The sequence below is a fragment of the Schistocerca cancellata genome, chromosome 10 (assembly GCF_023864275.1).
Source record: "Schistocerca cancellata isolate TAMUIC-IGC-003103 chromosome 10, iqSchCanc2.1, whole genome shotgun sequence".
Taxonomy (NCBI): domain Eukaryota; kingdom Metazoa; phylum Arthropoda; class Insecta; order Orthoptera; family Acrididae; genus Schistocerca; species Schistocerca cancellata.
The window spans coordinates 3,909,854-3,929,470 of record NC_064635.1 but is presented as its reverse complement, the minus strand read 5'-3'; the positions used below and the strand labels follow the sequence as shown (position 1 = coordinate 3,929,470).

General features: G+C 41.3%; 1 protein-coding gene across 2 annotated transcripts in view; it reads right to left on the bottom strand.

Annotated features, from left to right (window-relative positions):
• The window catches only part of LOC126106343 (uncharacterized), a 106,570-nt gene that overhangs the window by 24,981 nt on the left and 61,972 nt on the right, over window positions 1-19,617 (bottom strand). For both annotated transcript variants that reach the window (XM_049912594.1, XM_049912593.1), the window contains exons 10-13: window positions 18,449-18,717; window positions 12,298-12,468; window positions 8,494-8,542; window positions 1,907-2,001 (exon numbers count right to left, since the gene is read on the bottom strand). In XM_049912594.1, the coding sequence (XP_049768551.1) occupies window positions 1,907-2,001; window positions 8,494-8,542; window positions 12,298-12,468; window positions 18,449-18,717 (584 nt within the window). The remainder of the gene's footprint in view (window positions 1-1,906; window positions 2,002-8,493; window positions 8,543-12,297; window positions 12,469-18,448; window positions 18,718-19,617) is intronic.

Below are 19,617 nucleotides of genomic sequence, written 5' to 3'. Positions count from 1 at the left end.
TCAGAATGCGACAAACAATGCATGACACAGTACAATACTGCATTTTCAGCTTAGAGTGACGTAAACACCTATAACAAAGAGAACGGCATTTATCAGATCAAAGAAAAATAAGCAATCGATTCAAACCAGACGAAGCACGTGAAAAAGAAAGGGTACCCATATAAATACGGACGGAGCGCCTGATGCATAGCAATGGTTGCCTGGTAAAGCTTAACTGCGAAGCTTACGACTCTAACCAAACTACTGTAGCTGTATCGTCATTCATTCGACCTAAATTGTGTCTCAAATTACAATGGACCAACTTTGTTTCGATTTGGAGGTGCGGCCTAAAACTTTTCTCTCCCTTTGAATGTCGAGTCTCAAATTTCAGGTATGGCTTAGACTCGGGAAATTTTTTTTCCCTTGATTTCGAGTCTCATTTTTCAGGTGCGGCTTCGATTTGAGTAAATACGGTACGCATGATCACATTCAAAACACATGGATACACAGTGTCCAATGGAGCCTCTCATCTCCTTCATGTTATAGTGGGCAATGTCCCAGTTTCAGCGTAACTCCATATACCATTAGTGGGTGTCCTGAAGAGAGACAGTCTGTGTGTGCCACAATTCTACAGATAAAATACACCCAAAAACTTTCAGACAAAAAGAAATCAAGCACCAAATGGTTAACAATAACAACAGTTATAAAGAGAGTGTGAGGGGGGAGGAGGAAGGGGGAGGGCGGGGGTGAAGGTGGAGCATGTTTTGTTTTACGACCAATTTCGGCATCCCTTTTTGTGAATTTTGGTGTTATTTTCTCATGGCTTATTTTTTAAGTACTGTACTGTCTGTTATTTAGTTTTGGCTTACTTTATTGTTTTTCAGTGTTAATTAAGATTTACCTACAAGTCACTAATATACACAGAATATTACTCAGCACATTTTGCAGGGAATTCTGGGAGCATAACTAAGCTATTACTACCTAACATATGGAAAGCAGGGGTGGGGTGGGAGTTGGGGCAGGGATAGAGGTGGGCAACATACACTGAATTTTAACAGTATACCAAACCATGATGATGCAGAATTTAGTATCTGCCACTGGAATTGGCTGGCCATTTCTGTGACATTTTCATGCATATTATATGAAGCTGTAAGGAAACAGATTGCTCTTCTTTCAATCTTTCTTATTTGCTCTACGCATCCTAGCTGGTACAGATCCCACACTGTCAAGCAATATTCAAGCATTGATCTGACAAGGGTTTTATAAGTTACCTCTCTTGTGGGTGGATTACATTTACAGAGGATTCTTCCAATGACTCCCAGTCTATCATCTGCCTTACATGGCATTATCTTTGGCGGCAATGTATATTAATGTCAGGCGTGGCCACCAACACTTCACGTTTCACTTTTAAAATTGCAAACTATGGCCATACCCTACTAATGCGCGTTGTTATTGGCTCAGGGAGGCACATTATAGCACGGTCACTATGATTTCCACTTCGAATCCCATTTGGTTACATCTGCCGAATGATGGTTACGCACGTGGTGCACGGTGAAAAAATATTTGTGTGCAGGCTCTATGATGTGCAGTACTGAAGCCCCACAAATAGAACTCTTTACATCAAATGGAAATTATTGTATAGTGGATCCATTTTGTAAACAGATCAGATCTGGGCTGAGTGCAACATTAACAGTTTCTAAACACAAAATGTTTAGAGAGGAAACAGCCAAAAAGTCCAAACAAATCACCACCACCACCACCACCACCACCACCACCACAATGAAATGTTCACAAAAGCATTGCTTCCAATCTTTACCATTTCTGAAGCAGAACAGATCATTGAGCAATGTCACTCCATTATTTCCCTCAATATTGTTCTAGTTCAAAACTCTGAAGCACAAGACACAAAATAGACAGAATAACGTACCTCATTCTGTCCCGATGTGGTTGTATCGCCATTATGCAGATGAGCAGGCTCTGGCTGGGCAACTAAAGTGTCATCAGATGCACTTGCGTCAACACCTACAAAAAATTTACACAAATCTGAGGTCAGCAAATATACTAGGGACAAAACCGATTTCTGAAAAGACGAAAATCTGACTTCATGGTTTTTAAATACATCTTTATTCCATATTTCAGCACACAAACCAGCTAATAACAGACACCAGGAGTTTTAACTGGTTATCTAGATCATGGAAAAAGAGTGAGGCAACCGCACACTCGTAGTACAATGACGTGACAAAAGTCGTGGGATAGTGATACGCACACACACAGATGGCAGTAGTGTCACAAGCACAAGGAAAAAAATAACACTTCACTGGCATAGCTGTCATTTGCACTCAGTTGACCCGTGTGGAAAGGTTTCTGATCTGATTATGGCTGCAAGACTTGAATTAACAGCCTTTGAGTGTGGAATAGTAGATGGAGCTAGAAACATGGAACATTCCATTTTGGAAATAGTTAGGGAATTAAATATTCTAATATTTGTGTCAAGAGCAGGCGCGGCTTGTAATTAAAGGCTCTGAGGCGGAGCCGCCCCAAAATACAAGTTAAAGTAAATTTCGCAAGAGCGTATTACATAATTTAAATTATCAGGACGAATTTCGCACATTTCCCATTCCGATTAAAATAACGACGATCAACGTTTTTGGAACTGTTGGTATCGCTAGATGTTTTCCGAACGGTTAGTAATGTTTAGGCTGGACCTTGGAATGTCTGTAAGCTGCATGTAGTAGCGGTTTGGGGGCGTGGCTTCTACATAGTACTGCTCTTTATGGGTGACCCGAAGGCTCAGAGCTTGCAGCCTAAGGGTGTCATACCAACCATCACACGTTTTTCACGATCCACTATCTATGTAATAAAGGAATGTAGAGTGGCCGAAACTTCGCTATCCAATCTCTGTCTCTGCACATCTCTACTACACTTCAATGCGTCATTAATCGACGTTTAGTCTTATTGTTTTGATAATGTTTTACATAGTTGTTTTGTTTCCGCCATTGGCTATTTTATCTACATTTATAATAAGTTTGCAAATATCCCGCCAGAGTGCACTAAACTACAGTAACATACCAGTACTGCCATCTAGCGAGAGTTTCATAAGTGATTAGAGGACAAAGCGCGCGAAATTTGTCCCCTTTACTTTACTTTACTTTCCTTTCCTTGCTTGCTGATGCTGACTGCTTTTGTTGATATTAGCAAGTTTCTTTTCCGGAGTGTATTTTGCAAGATTTTAGTGATTTTTACTTGCTTGTGAATATCTGCGATGCACCGCGAGTATGAAACCAGCGCAATACGAATTCAGTGTGCAATTTAATAGGTAAAAACTTGGAACACGGCCATAGGATGAAAGTGAAAGAACTTGGTGCACCCAGACCCGATCTAACGATCAATCAAGAACAGAAACAGTGCAAATCTAGGCAAGAGTACAAACACAGTTTTCACAGAGCAGTGTACGATGCAGCTGAGTGGTTGTGAAGTGAAAAATGCATTTTTCTGTTTCACCTGTCTTCTTACAAATAGTACTGATAGTGCCTGGACTGAAACTGGTATCACTGACTTAAAGAATCTTCACGCAAAGGTGAAAAAACATAATTCCAGTGAAAACAATAAATGGGTTCATTGAGTTTTCAATGCTAGGGAAAGTGGACGTTATATGCCAATCAGACAGTGCTTACCGCCGTAATATAAAGATATATAATGAAAATGTATAAAAAAAATCGGTATATTCTGGGTAAACTTATAGACTGTATTAAATTTTGCGGCAAATTCGAGCTTGCCTTAAGGGGCCACGACGAAACAGAAGATTCCAAAAACCCAGGAATTTTTCGAGGCTTAGTCAGTCTTATGGCAGAACTGGACTGTGTCTTGAAGCAGCACATTGAGAAATCAGAAAACCGTGTTTTCTTAGGCCTATCAAAGACAATTCAAAATGAACTCCTGGAATCAATTTATGAGGTATGCCTCAATCTCATCAGGAGTGAACTGTCGAAGGCATTCTTTCTCGCAGTAGAAGTTGATGAAATTACTGACTGTGCAAATTTGTCACAATTGGTCCTAATAATTTGCTATGAGATACTGGGACAAATAAATGAAAGATTTATTTCCTTTGTACGCCCAAAAAGTCACAGTGCAGACGATGTAACTGCAGATGTTCTCTGCGAGCTAGAGAAAATGAGTGTACATGATACACCTGAAAAACTGATAACTCGTGTTATGAGGAGTGGCCATAAAAGTGGAGTTCAAACTAGAATTAGAGAAATGTACAGGAATGCTCACTTTATTCACTGTTACGCCCATCAGTTAAATTTAATTGCTGAACATTGTGTGACGGGAATAAACAAGTGCGGATCTTCTTTAGCAACTTGGAAGGAATTTCCACCTTTTTTCCCGGTCTTCTAGGCGTACAGCCATTCTTGATGATGTAGTGAAGAAGCGTATTCCTACCTGTCCTCAGTCCATCAGATGGAATTTTAAATCACGGAGCGTAACCACTGTGTACAAATACCAAAAGGAAATTGTTGAGTGCCTAGAAAGAATTACTGATGATGATGCCAGTGATTACAAGGCAATAAACAAGGCCACGGGACTGAAGGGTTTCCTGCAAGACGAAGATTTCCTCTTCTGGTTAATTTTTTTTTAATACAGTCATGCCTCATCTCATTGTGACATTCTCTTTAATCAATTGCAGCAGAGGAATATTGATGCAGTGAAAACTGTTGAATATGTATCACACTTTGCAGATTCTGTCCAGCAAATGAGGGCCTCACTTGAAACTGACGATCACTGGGGACAGGTAGAACCAACTGCAAAACGGGGACGTTTCACAGAATCAAGAATAGTATGTGCACGAAACGTTTGCAACCTCATCACAACTCAGATCAGGGAAAGATTCAGTTTCAATTATCACTTATCGATTGCACAGCTGTCTGATTCATCGTTGTTTGCAAAACATCAAACTATTTTTCCCTTAAAATAGCTGTTAATTTGTTCAATTCACAGTCTTCAGATCTACATCATGAGCTGAACATGTTGTACAGCCGAAAAGATTTTATGAAGGCATCAGGTGCTTTGACCTTGTTGGACTTTCTTTGCGATAACAATCTGGCTAAAGCTTTTCCTGAAAGTGTAAAACTTCTGCAAATAACAGTAACCTTCCCTATGACGACTGGAGAGGCAGAACGCTGCTTCTCTACGTTAAAGAGAGTGAAAATATTCATGTGCAACACTAGGAATGAGGACAGACTTTGTGCGTCTGCAATGTGTTCCCTAGAAAAAGAATTACTGAATCCGCCAAATTTCAATGAAATGGTCATAGACCAGTTTGCTCCGCAGAAGGGGAGACGAGCTGACTTCGTCTATATACAAATGAATTCAGGTAGGCTAAGCAAAAGTGCAGTCATAATTGATAAGAGGTAATTTCTTTATATGAAGTCCTACTTAGCCTATTAAGTGAAGTGAGTAAAAAAGGGTAGTGTCATGTTTGGCCAGTCATAAACGTGATGACATTTTCCGAAACAAATCACTTTTGGTGCTGGTACAGTGTGTTGCGCTACAGTGTCACTTTTGTGTACTTTAGCACAACAAACCGTACTAAAAATGACGTATTTTGGAGAGATCTTTAGTGCATTATTTCACATAAATGCATATTTTCATAATACACAATAAATACGAACTGTTCGCTTCTCAAACATGTGAATTAATATGGCAGTTGCACGGATTGCGCATGTCACCCAATCACAGCACAAGACCTGTGACGTCACGAAAACATCACAGTATCGTCATGCAAACTCGTAAACTTCGAGCTTTGGAGGTAAACCACAACAAACGCCTTAAGTTTAGAACTGAAAACCCCAAAAATATTAAGCAGCTGCAAAGTTAACATTCACCGCATTAAAGATCTCTCCGAAATGCGTCTTTTCATATGATTTGCTGCAAAATGTCAGAAAATGTAATGAGGACGTATGAAAACACTAACCAAAGATTTTAACTCGAAGTTAGTTTCTAATGATATTTAATACCTGATTATAGAAGAATTATGGACAGAGAGTGATCTGCCCACCCCCCTCCCCCTGCATTCTTAGTTGTTTATATCAGACTAATCCGTAGCGTAACGCGAGGTCTATGTTGGTTCCGATCGATAAATGCCGCAGCCTTCCCCAGTACAGAAACCACAAGCCGCGCCTCGTCAAGAGTGTGCAACAAATATCTAATTTCAGGCATTATTTCTCACCACCGATAACGCAGCAGATGACAACCTTCCCTTAACGACCGAGATTGACGGCGTCTGTGTGGAGTTATCACTGCTAATAGACAAGCAACATTGTGTGAAATAACTGCAAAAATCAATATGGGACATACAGTGAATATATCCATTATGACAGTGCAGCAAAATTTGGTGTTAATATGCTACAGCAGCATACAACCGACACGAATGCCCTTGCTAACAGCGTTACACCACCTGCAGTGCCTCTCCATTGGACACTGGACGACTGGAAAACTGTGGCCTGATCAGATGAGTCCCAATTTCAATTAGTAAGAGCTTTTGGTAGGTTTCCAGCATGGTGCAGACCCCACAAACCCATGGACCCAAGTTGTCAAGAAGGCACTGTGTAAGCTGGTGGTAGCTCCATAATGGTGTGGGCTGTGTTTATATGGAATGGATTGGGTCCTCCGGTCCAAATTAAGTGATCATTGATCACAGACTAGAAATGGATACGTTCAGCTACTTGGGGGTCATTTGCAGCTTTTCATGGACTTCACGTTCCCAAAGAAACGATGGAATTTTTATAGACAACAATGCGCCATGTCACTGAGCCACAATTGATCGAGGTGGTTTGAACATTCTGGACAATTTGATTGAATGGTTTGGTCGTGCAGACTGCCTGACGTGAATCACATCAAACGTTTATGGGACACAATTGAGTGGTCAGTTCGTGCACAAAATCCCGCACCAGCAAACTTTTGTAATTATGACACAACAGAGACAGCACGACTCAGTATTTCTGCAAGGGACTTCCAACAACTTGTCGAGTCCATGCCACATCGAGCTGCTGCACTGCACTAAGCAAAAGGAAGTCCAACGTGATATTATGGAGTATCCCGTGACTCTTGTCACCTCAATGTATAAAAATGGAAGGTTTGTGTAAAAATCATAAGAGAATAATGTCACTGACAAAAAACTGTTTAGACCAAAACGTTATGCATTTCTGCTTCATAGATGCATCATGTGATTAATAATTACACACAAAGCTGGGAAACTCTCAAGGAATACTGACAAAACATGATGAAGTGTTGGAACATCTAATGTCACTTTACCACCTGCCACTCATACGGAAAATGTGTCAGTATCTTATGAGTATTATATGCTTTGAGAAGCAGATGCGAATAAAACCAGGAACTACTCAAAAAATCTGCAAACAAGCACAAATCACACAGCTACTTGAAAAGATAAAGATAAATAAGAAATACACATTAATAATATACCATTGGTGAAGTTTTGACATCTTCCCCAGGCATAGTGTGATTAACTGATCACTCTCAGATAATGTCTGTGATGATATAGCAGTATAAACACAAAATTCCACTGTGGTCAGTGTCAAACACATTCTGAGATGAAACTTTTTGGCAGATTAAAACAGTGAGCCAGACCGAGACCTTTGCCTTTCACAGGCAAGTGCTCTACCAACTGAGCTACCCAAGCATGACTCACGGCCCATCCTAACAGCTTTACTTCTGCCAGTACCTCATCTAGTACCTTCCAATATCCGTTCTTACAGAGTGCTGGTCTTACAAGTTTCACAAAAGAGCTTCTGTGAAATCTGGAAGGTAGAAGATGAGGTTGTGGCGGAAATAAAGCCATAATGTGGATCAAGGGTCTGCTTGCGTAGTTCAGCCAGTACAGCAATTGCCCGCAAAAGGTAAACGTCCAGAGTATGCATTTTGGTCCAGCACCCAGTTTTAATCTGCCAGGTAGTTTCACATCACTGCATACTCGGCAGCGGAGTGAAAATTTCATTCCAACAGAGCTATTAGTGTTTCCATGAGTTTAAGAACCCCTAAAACCACTAATTTATATAAATTATGCCTATTATTTTTCTTTTTGCACTTTTTGTTATATTTTTAATATCAATTTATTTCCTTTTTAATGATTATGATTAGCAGCTTCTAGCAAAAGCTGAGATATTATGAAGCCTGCAGACTTCCTTGAAAGTCAATGAATAAAATTATTACCTGAAAAATACATACAAAATAAAATAAATGAGGGGAGAAAAGTGATACAAAATTAAAAGGAAGCAAACTAAATCAAAAGTTCCCTTCCACAATTCACCACCCATTCACAATTTAGAGGCTGACTTTAGTCGACCCCTATGTATGTCTTAAAAACAAGGCACGTACTGAACCTAGATATAAAAATTTCAGGCATCTTACGTTTCAGCCATAGTGTTTTGAGCAATGCAACATTTTGTTATTTTTCCTTTTACATGTTAAAGAAGAAAGAGGAAATGTTTTACTTACCTGTTTCACTTTCACTGCTTGGCATTGCTTCCATCTCTGACAGAATTGTCTGAAAAAGCATTAAAGGACCTATTTTTATGTCTATAAAGTAATGAAAAGTCCTTGGTGGAATAGAAATAATGGAAGGGGTGAAGGTAACAACACCCTGTTCAGACAAATCCTCCTCCTACAGATTCAAAGGAGGGATCTTTCACTCCCCAGCAACACGCTCAGCCTCACTTACGTGCCTACCGATAATTTGACACCTCAGCTACATAACGAGTTGTTACCTTTACTCCTCCTATTATTTATAGTCTTCTGTTTCACACTTTTGGAGACAAGATATCTAGTAGTAGTAAAATACAAGTTAATGTTTCACAAGGATCACACTGCTATAAGATATATTTAAATTTCTGCAAGTCTGACAACAGCACAGCAGTCTATATTTGCAGCTGATGTTATACTGTTCAACCTATGGACTTCTAATATTTTTCCCCCATCAACCCCAAATTTACCACTTCACTCTACAGAAATCAGCATTTTTGTCTGATGCACTTTTCTCAAAATTATATAATTTTTTTTTATATGAATTCTTTATAAATCTTATCTTACTATTTATCGAAGTGACTAGGAGAGAAGACAACACAGTTTTATAAGTTTTTGTTGGTGTAGTACACCTGACACATCTAGACACGAGTAATGGCGCTCCATGTTTCTGACACTCATACCGTGTGTCACTCTTCTTACTTGCTTTGCACATTACACAGTGTCTGGCACGATTTCTTAATAGGATTGGGACGGGGTAGATAAACCTAACAAAATTTGACCAATGAGGGAAATATCAGACTGGAGGCGTCCACACCTAGGGTAGTCTGGTAAAGTGACCTGATCTATTACATCCTCAGCCAGCTGAATTATAAACTGACTGAAACAAGATTTTTTTTTCCTTCTTACTTCATTTAATATGACATATGAACTGAAAATACAAATGTCCATTAAGTAAAGGAATTTTTCTTATATCCTTTGGCATATCTTCTCAGGAGAAGAAAAGATGACAACTGTGGTCCTGTATGTAAAATGCGTTCATTGAACTTTTGTAATGTGCAATTCCTTGGGACTTCTGGACTGGGGCTATCAGTTTTTCCTGTTGTGGTCATACTGACATCTGTACAGATAGTGAACTTGTCTGAAAATGATACAAGTGTGGATTTAACAGTCCCTACTGCATCTGTGTCCCTTTCAGTGAGGAGAGATATACTGTATGGCCACCAACCAAGTAAGGCTGCATGAGGTCCTTAACAGGAGTTTCACCAATCAGTGTTCGTTTATTGCTCGGCTCAGGTTTTTTTTGTATAAATATCAAATTCTGAACAGTGGTTCACAAATTTTGAAGAACTTTCTGAAAAATGCCTCTATTTGGGGATTGGATTGGGTATAGCAGTCTAGCTCTAAATTTCATGAGGCTTTTATCAAATGCAACATCATCATCATCTGGGAAATAAACACTTTGGAAATTTTGTTTCATTTGGCCAGTGCAATAGGTTGCAACTTGCTCAGACAGTTTTCAGAATCAGCATTTTCATTATTTAAAAAACGAAGGAACCTAGAAATATGCAAGAATCTACATAGCACAGCGTCAGAAAAGAAAGGAGTACAAATTGAATTTTTTAAGGACCATTATGACTGAAGTGTTGGCCTCTTCACCTGTGCCATAACAACACATAAAGCAAAATATACTTGAATTTCATCAGATATAGTAGTAAACCTAGCATTGTTTGATCTCTAAGTAGCACATTTTTTGTAACCATCTGTTGCATATCTGTTTGGCTCTACTGCTACATCCACCTAGAAAGACATGTGGACCATTTTTCTGTACATATCTAAGGGGGTTAGTTGTTGAGAATGTTGTCTCTGAACTGGAAGATTGATGCCACTAAAAGCAGAAAATGAAATTTTGTAAGGTTTATACTGATTTATTCCCCATTTCCATTTTTCTACCTTCTGTTTTTTAGCAACACAAGCACCTGTTGCTGCAACACATGCTATCTGCTTCATTTGCCTCTCTGTTATCACTAATATTGCAACCTCTGACAATAAAGATCGGTGTATAGTCCTGTAGCATGAACGTAGATGAACTGTGAACTACAGTAACCTTACTGTACTTTGAAATAGTCACCTCTCATAGCAGTGCACCGCTGAGCTCTGTGATACATGTCCTGGAAACTTTGCAAAAAGTCTTCCTTTGGGATTGTGTTCAAAGGCTATGTACCGTTTTGTATGTCAGTAATATCACCAAACCCCTTTCCTTTCAAAGCAAGCTTGAGTCGAGGGCATAGGAAGGAGTTTGGAGGATTGAGATCCGGCAACTATGGTGGATGTTCAAGTTGTGCCGCCTCTTTTTTTTCCAGGAACTGTTTGACAATATTGGCTGTGTGTGGGCAAGTGTTGTTGTGAACAAAAAAACAGGAACCTTGTTGTGCATACTGAAGTCGTACTCTGCATAGACATTGCATGAAAAGGAACAAAATTTCAATGTACTGTGCAGTGTTCAACGTCGTTCCCTCAGGTAGAAATTCCTTGTGGATAATGCCTAAACTATCAAAATCTTTGATGAGCATCGTTTTGATGCGTGATTTTTTGGCTCTGACCTTTTTCAGACAAGGTGATGTCAGAACACCATTCCAGGCTTTGCCATTTCGTTTCAGGGTCGTACCGGAGGCACCAGGTTTCATCCTCAGTGACAATACAGTTCAAGAAATTGAGTGTCACGTCCACCGTTTCGACAAAATCCTGTAAAGCCTCTAAACGTGTCTGCTTCTGATCGCCAGACAACAACACGTTTTCCTCTTCCCTAATTCCTGAGTAAGGATTTGTTGCACGGATTCATGGTTCATCTGCAGTTATCCACTATCATGGGCACAGTTAATCAATGGTCATTTGTGATTAATGTCCTCACTTTCTCAATGCTTTCGTCACTGACAGCAGTTGCCGGTCGTCCACTATGGGGATTGTCAGTAATACGTTCCTGACCTCCTCGAAAACGGGCGAACCGCTCGTATACACACCTCATGGACAGTGCTTGATCCCCATAAACGCATACCAGCAATGGATGTGTTTCCTTTGGTGTCTTTCCAAGCTTAAAACAAAACTTTAAATTCATCCTTCGCTCATTCAGTGTCCTGTTCTCAGTTCAGAACCAACGCACTTCATCCAACAGGTCTAACAACACACGCAATGCTCAACTGAATCACGGTGAGAGCAGGTTATCAACATCGGCTGCTACACAGGTGCAGTGTTTTGAGTCGCCAGTGTTGCCCAATCAACTGTTCTGACTTCATTCACCAAACTTTATTGTCAGAGGTTATATTTCCCTCAGTGTCTTCATTATCTGACCTATCAGAAATGTCACTTTCAGAAACATCACTGTCACTTTTATTTAATGAACTTTCCTCTTCTGAGAAAAACTTTTTAAGGTATGGCACTGATCGCTGCTACAAAGCTTGTGAAATAGCCCCAAAAATGATTGCTCGTAGCTCCCAAAATGTCTAAAGAAATGGAGCATGATATACACCACCAAATAGATCAATTTATCAGCTTTCTGACAGCATGTAACATGCCATGCGATCTATTGACAGAAAAGAACGAACATTAAGAAGAAGCTATAGCTGCTCGGCCCGTCTCACACACAGCAACGTAATAATGGACTTGGAACCTATGGCCAGCTCTGAGCCACATGTATAAGCAACTGTCGCACATGATGCAAATCCCCACCAGTGGCCTTAGGCGCAGAAGATGAAGCAGCAGTACACAGCCAGCATGCAGTACCTCGGGAGGCAGCAGAGCTCCACCTTCATCCTCAGCAGCCGCCCCTTCATCGGCCGCAGCCCCAGCTGGGTGCCCACCACCACACAGTGGAGACGGAGAGAGGGGAGGCGGCGGTGGCTCGGCGGCTTTCTCACCCACTGCTTCTTCCGCACTCACTGTGAATTCTCCTTGCTGAAATCATGATGTTAGTGGGCAATGAAAAATTTGAATTTGTGTCATATGCAAGTACAGGTGCAAATTCTGCCTCAAAATGCGAATAAATGCTATTTTGTAACAAAGTGTGTCCAAATGAATTATTTTATCAGAGTTTGAAATGGCTTTATTTTCTGAATACAAATATCAAAAATGTAACCAATTTGCTGTCGCCAGTACCACACATCACCTGGAGAAGTTCAGTTTGTAAATGATATGTGTAAGAATAAGCATGAAAAATAAAAAGTAAGCGGATGTAATGGCGTATCAGTGCACTCTGACTTCCGATGCCCCCCGACTGTGGGTGATCCGACACAATCAGTACTAGACGTGTACGGTGTAATGTGACATGGGCCTCAGTTAAGGGACCCAGAATCTTAGAACAAAGAAACAAACACATCTGTCTGCCAGCTAAAGTTCAAAACTCAATATCATGCGAACACTTTAACGTCGTAGTTTAGGTGGCCAGTGTTCTGACCACGGGTTGCTTCAAATACCAGTACAAGTCGAGCCTTGACTATTTCGTTTAGGACACTGTGAACCCCAACAAGCTGTTGTGTAGTAGCTATTACCAAACGTTGTGTGTCACTTTCTTATTTTGAAACGAGCTAAGACACTAAGCCCAGTCCACCATGGAGTCCAATTACTATGCTCAACATGAGAATGGATCGGCAACTCTATGACCACGTGTCAATCTGCTTTTACCTAAATACAGAACACTTGTGTAGAATTTCTTGATTCAAAAACTTTACCAACAGCCGTATGTTTTGGTTTATTTTATTTTATATCTCAAATGTCACCAGTTTCGGCAAATCAATATTGCAATCTTCAGGCCGCATACGCTATTGCGTATTAACAATGTTATCAAATGGTTCCATAAAACTGGAATCGTAGATCCGATCACTGACTGAGTCAGTGTCAACCATTCACAGGAATCTGATGCATAACAATCACCTTTACGATTCCAGTTTTATGGCACCATTCGATAAGATTGTTAATACGCTAATAGCGCTTGGGGCCTGAAGATGGCAATATTGAGTTGCTGAAACTGGTAACATTTGAGATATAAAATAAAATACACCAAAACATATGGCTGTTGGTAAAGGTTTTTGACTCGAGAAATATGTACCAGCCGATGTAACATAATGGACCGACAGAGACCTGTGTAGAATGGCCGAGAGAGAGAGAGAGAGAGAGAGAGAGAGAGAGAGAATTTCCCTGCACTGTCCCTCCCCCTCTGGCAGTCTTAATTGTAGTGTGTTTACAATTGTAGCCAAGAACCATTTACAGCCAGTTAGTGTCCATACTATAGTGTCCGGAGAACAAAACTTGTGAACATATATCAATTGTGCTGAGAGTCTTCACCTAACGTGAGATTTTCAGTTCTACATAAACACTAAGTACATCTACATGTTGCACTGTCAAGTACAGGTCACACAACTATGTAGCCTAACAACACAAAAGATTGATTTTGGTATTCAGCAGATTGTATAATCCATCAAATTTAGTGGGAAAAGAAAAATAATGTCTAGAGACACCTTGAATCAGAGAAGTATTTTGTTCACCAGTGGGAAAATGATGCTGTTTCTTGACAGAAACAATAATTTGTTGAAAGCTTAAACAGAGTTAAAATAAGAAACCAAGTAAAGACAACTTCAGAAGAAATGTTCTAGCTTTCTGCAAAAGCAAGCATTCCAATCAAAAAGTTCCCAATTACCACTTCTTTTAACAGTCAATTTACCAAACTCTAAGACTGTCTTCCAGCAAGTGGCATGACACCCTTTCCAATTTGTAAGTCTAATCATCTAATATGAAGCTGCCAATATAAAACTTTCAAAAGTATCAATTTTGATGGGGTTCTTACCAAACTGAAACAGCTGAATTTCTCAAACAGATCAATATAGCTATCTCAAAATCTGTGGGTCAGAGACGCCATGATCAAGAAATGTGCTGCCTGGAGGCCCTCAAAGTTCCATTCTCAACCCACTGCTTTTCCTGGCATTTATCATGGATGCTTCGCTCTTATAACTACTACTTTTATGCTGACGATACCCAGTTGTAGGTGAGTGCCAGCCCTCAGAACACTGCTGCTGCCCTAACAGTTGGGATGATCTTTTCTCTATATCACGATGGGGATGAAACCTAAGTCCTAAACTAGACCCTAACATGTCACAGGTCACTATCAACTCTCATTGAAAGTCAACCAACTGACATTTTCGCAAAACAGTCCCTCTGATACTCCTCAATGGTATCCAATTATCATTTCAAGAAACGGTGAACAACCTTGGCATAACTTCAGCTGCTGCAACTTGCAATTTAGAAGTTTAGAAAAATATTTCCACCTCAAACAAAACAAAAACTAGTTCTGTGCTTTATCCTGCCAAACCCTTACTGATGTGATGTACAATAAAGCAAAAATAATGAAAACTACAGACAACTCCTTGTTTGATTGTATTAGTCCTTCCTACACTCAGTTAGGTTAGATGTGACTAGATAGACGGCACTATTTTCACACTCTTTGCTCCACTTGTTTATCAGTCACTGGTGCTCTCAATACCTTTCCTCACATAAGAAATACCTACATCACTCTCCAACTGCAAAACCAGATCAGACAAGTAGGCGTATCAGCTGCACCTCTCTGCAACTAGACGACTGTGAAACAAACTACCCTGTGACCTCTGTCTTACCCGAAACTACTCTGTATTCAAGATGAGGTTAAAGCTTATTCTTCTACCACTGGTGTAGCTTCCCTCACTATACCTTGCCCATTCTGTTTTATTAATGTTTTCTTCTTTCCATCTCCATTGCTAATCTTACCCTACTGCTCCTTGCTCTTCCTCTGGTCCATTATTTTCTTCTGGTCTGTTACGGTATGTGTCTGTTAGACGTGATTACACTTGTTCGCCAAGAACATAAGGAAATTGTTTAATGTTAACAAGACTGAAAGTCCTTAAATTCTATGTATTAATTAATATACTTATTGAAATCATCCTAATTATATACTGCTCATGAATCACACAAATAGCAATGTTTACTTGCATAGGAAATCTGGATAGATGCAAAGAGGGGCCTGAAGGTCCTAATCTCAGGAGGGAGAAGAAATAAAAACATTGATGTTTCAAACAACAGGAATTCCATGTACGAATATCAACAACGTAGTAGAAGATAAAGACTGCTACTTACCGTAAAGAAAACGTGTTTTTAAGTTGCAGAAAGGCACAATTGAAAGACATTTATACAAGGTTTTCAGTCACAGCCTTCAGCGGCAAAACAGAAAGGGATAGACACATACCATTCATACATACATACAAGCAAGCACACCTCATGCACACACACGACTGCTAACTCCAGCAGCTCAGGCCAGAATTCAATATCACTTGTAATGACAGCAGCACTCTGGAGGGGGGGGGGCAGGAAAGAGGAAGGGACTGCAATGTAAGGGTGGAGTGGTGGGGCGGGGAGGGGGGGGGGCGGCACAGGAAGCTGTATGAAGTAGCGTGCAGGGAGTAGAATGCCAACAGGCACAGTGTCAAGAGATTGTGTGGCTGGGTGGTGGGGAGGGTGGGAGCGTGGGGGGGTGGGGGTGGGGAGGAATGAGAGGAGTGGGAAAAGATGGGTGGGTGCATTGGCAGAGGGCAGCAAACCAAGAGGCTCGAAGATGAGAATGGGGAAGAGATAATAGGACAGAGGGGACAGAAGCTGTTGGATGGAGTGTGTGGGGACTGTGTGTTACCATAGGCCGAGGCCAGGATAATTACAGGAGTGCAGAATGTGCTGGAAGAACAATTCCCATCTGCACAGTTCAGAAAAGCTGGTGGTGGAAGGGAGCATCCAGATGGCTTGGGTAGTGAAGCTGCCATTGAAATCAAGCATGTTATGCTCAGCTGCATGTTGTGCTACATGGTGTCTATTTTGCTCTCGACTACAGTTTGGCGGTGGCCGTTGATCTGGGTGGACAACTGATTGGTAGTCATACCAATATAAAAAGCTGTCCAATGGTTACAGCACAGCTGTTGAATGATATGGCTGCTTTCACAGGTGGCCCAGCCCCTGATGGGGCACGATAAACATGTGACAGGACTGGAATAGGATGTACTGCATAGGTGGATTGGGCATGTCTTGCACCTCAGTCTTCCTCAGGGATATGATCCTTGTGGCAAAGGGTTGGGATTGGGAGAGGCATAAAGGCCGACTGAGATGTTACGGATGTTGGGAAGGCGAGGCATCACCACGTTAGGAGGGGTGGGAAGGATCTCTGATACAATGTCCTCATTTCAGAGCATGAGAATAGGTAATCAAGGAAATGGCAAAGGATGTGGTTCAGTTGTTCCAGTCCAGAGTGGTACTGAGTGACGAATGGGGGCACTCCTTTGTGCCCTGTACTCTGGGAGGGTGGGAGCGCTGCAGCTGCGACGGGAAATGGCATGGGAGATCTATTGTGGACTACCTCTGGGAGGATAGTGCCTATTTGTGAAGGCCATGGTGAGACCCTCAGCATACTGAACAAGGGAGTTATTTCCAGTGCAGATACACTGTTGCCAAGTGCCAGGTTGTACAGGAAGGATTTTTTGGTTGATTTTGGGGAGGGGACCAAACAGTGAGGTCATCACTCCCATCAGATCAGGGAAAGATGGGGAAGGAAACTAGCCATGCCCTTTCAGCCCTTTCAAAGGAACCATCCCAGCACTTGCCTGAAGCGATTTATGGAAATCACGAAAAACCTAAATCAGGATGGCCGGACGTGGGTTTGAACTGTCGACCCCACGAATGCGAATATAGTGTGCTCAGCACTGCACCACCTCACTCAGTGGATTTTTGTTTTTGTGTGAAAGGGATGACAACTATCAAAATGTAGGTACTGTCAGTGGTTGATGGGTTTAATATGGACACAGGTGCAGATGGAGCCATCAGAGGTGGTGGTCAACCTCTAGGTGCATGATGACCAGGTGAAGTGGATGGCAGGAAAAGTGTTGAGGTTTTGAAGAAATGAAGACAGGGATAGAAGTTGGCAGTCATGTATGTAAAAGGTATGCCTGCTTGTGTGTATGAGTGGTTTGTGTGTGTGTGTGTGTGTGTGTGTGTGTGTGTGTGTGTGTGTGTTTTGCTGATGAAGGCTGTGGCCAGAAGCTTTGGTAGGTGTCTTAATTGTCCCTGTCTGCAACTTAACATGTATTCTTTATGGTAAGTAGCAATCTACCTTTTCCTACACTGTTGTTAAACACTGAGGATCACCAGTCTGCAAAAGACTTGGAAGAGCAGTGAGCACAATGCACAGTGACTTGGAGAGAGATAAGATGAATATCAACAACAGTAAAACATCGATTTTTCCCACGTGGAATGTTTCCCTCTATTATATACAATAAAACATCTAATTGAAATAAACCATGTGATGCTGAGGGTAATGGATTAGAAAATGAAATATGGAAATAGTAAATGAGTTTTGTTATTTGGACATTCCAATAACTGAAATGATAACAAGTAAAGAGGATATAAATGAAGACTGGTAATAGTAAGAAAATATTTTCTGAAAAACATAAATTTTTCTAACAAAGTGAAGTAAGCATGAGGAAGTCTTTTTGAAGATATTTATCTGCAGGGTAACCATGTGTGGAATGGAAATGTGGACAATAAGTAGTTCAGGAAAAGAAGAGCCTAATAGTTTTTGAAATGTGGTTATACAAAAAATGCTGAAGGTTAGGAAGTTAGATGACATAATTAATGAGGTGGTAACGAATCAACTCGGGGAGAAAAGAAATTTGTGGTATAACTTGAGTAAAAGAACAGACTGATAGAACACATACTAAGGCATCTAGGAATCTTAAATTTGACAATGAAAGAAATGTGGATGTGGCCGACAACAATGACGATGACGACAACCTGCTGATGCTCCTGCTGCTACTACTACTACTACTACTACTACTATTGTATTGTCCCAAACATATGTGACTGTGTAACGTACTTCAGCAGGTGTGAGAACGGGCGGCAGTTCCTGGCAGGGTCCCACTTCAGCCTCTGGCCCATCTGATGGAGCTGCACCGGTATCTTCCGACTGCGAGCCACCGGTGGCCTCAACAGCCACAGCTACTGTGTCAGCTTCTGTAGGGGCAGGCAGCACGACACCTGCCCAGCCTGACGGCCCTGCTCGGGCAACATCCAGACCCGCTCCGTCGCCCTCCTCTCGGACTGATGGGTCGGCGGTACTCCCCTCTGTGGGCTTCATCTTTACACCTGAAACGTAGTGGCATTCCTAGTAGGCTGAACTGGTGCACAGTGGCCTGTCCAACTACAAACAAATTCACATTTCTTCAGCAGCAATTTTTCAACAAACACTAGAAGGTGGGGTCGAGGTAAGCAGAAAGTGGATTGACAACATCTGCTTTATTGATAGTGTGGTCCTAATCACAGATAGTATACAGTGTGAACCAGAACTCCACCAACAAACTTGCAGAGGTTGTTCAGGGATACCTTCTGAGTATTTTAGTATAAGGGACCCATGGTCCCCAGTAGCTGATTACAGAGTAAGGCTCGTTTCACACTGGGACACTTGTGACGGTCACCGGTGATGGTCACTGATAGAGATACCTTCGTTTGAATTGGAGCATTCACACCGGGACACTGCACTGAGTCACCGAGTCACGGTGACCCAGCAGTGACTCACCCTCGCCACATGTGACGGACACCGACACTGTGTTCGCTGCGGTCACCGCCGTACATGCATTAGCTTGTTGTATTGGAGTGTTCACACTGGGACACCGATCACAGACACAGCAGTGCAGAGTTGCCAACAGACAGGCAGCCGTTGCTGAGCCCAGTGGCTCTCCACACAGTGCAGCCATGAGTTTAGAGTTCATCAACACAGGAGCTTTTATAAGTGAAGTGGAAAGTCGTCCCGTTATTTGGGATATGAAAAGCGATGACTACAGTAACAAAGTCATGAAAATGAAAGCGTGGCAAGAAATTATTACGAAGTTTGTGCCTGATTTTGATGAAAAGAGCATAGATGAAAGAAACAAAATTGGTAAGTTCTATATTCTTTTTTCACTTTAATACCGTATTTTTCGGACCACAAGAATAGCGAAATATATTTTCTACCCCTGTACGAGGCAAGGAGGTTAATAACCTACAAGG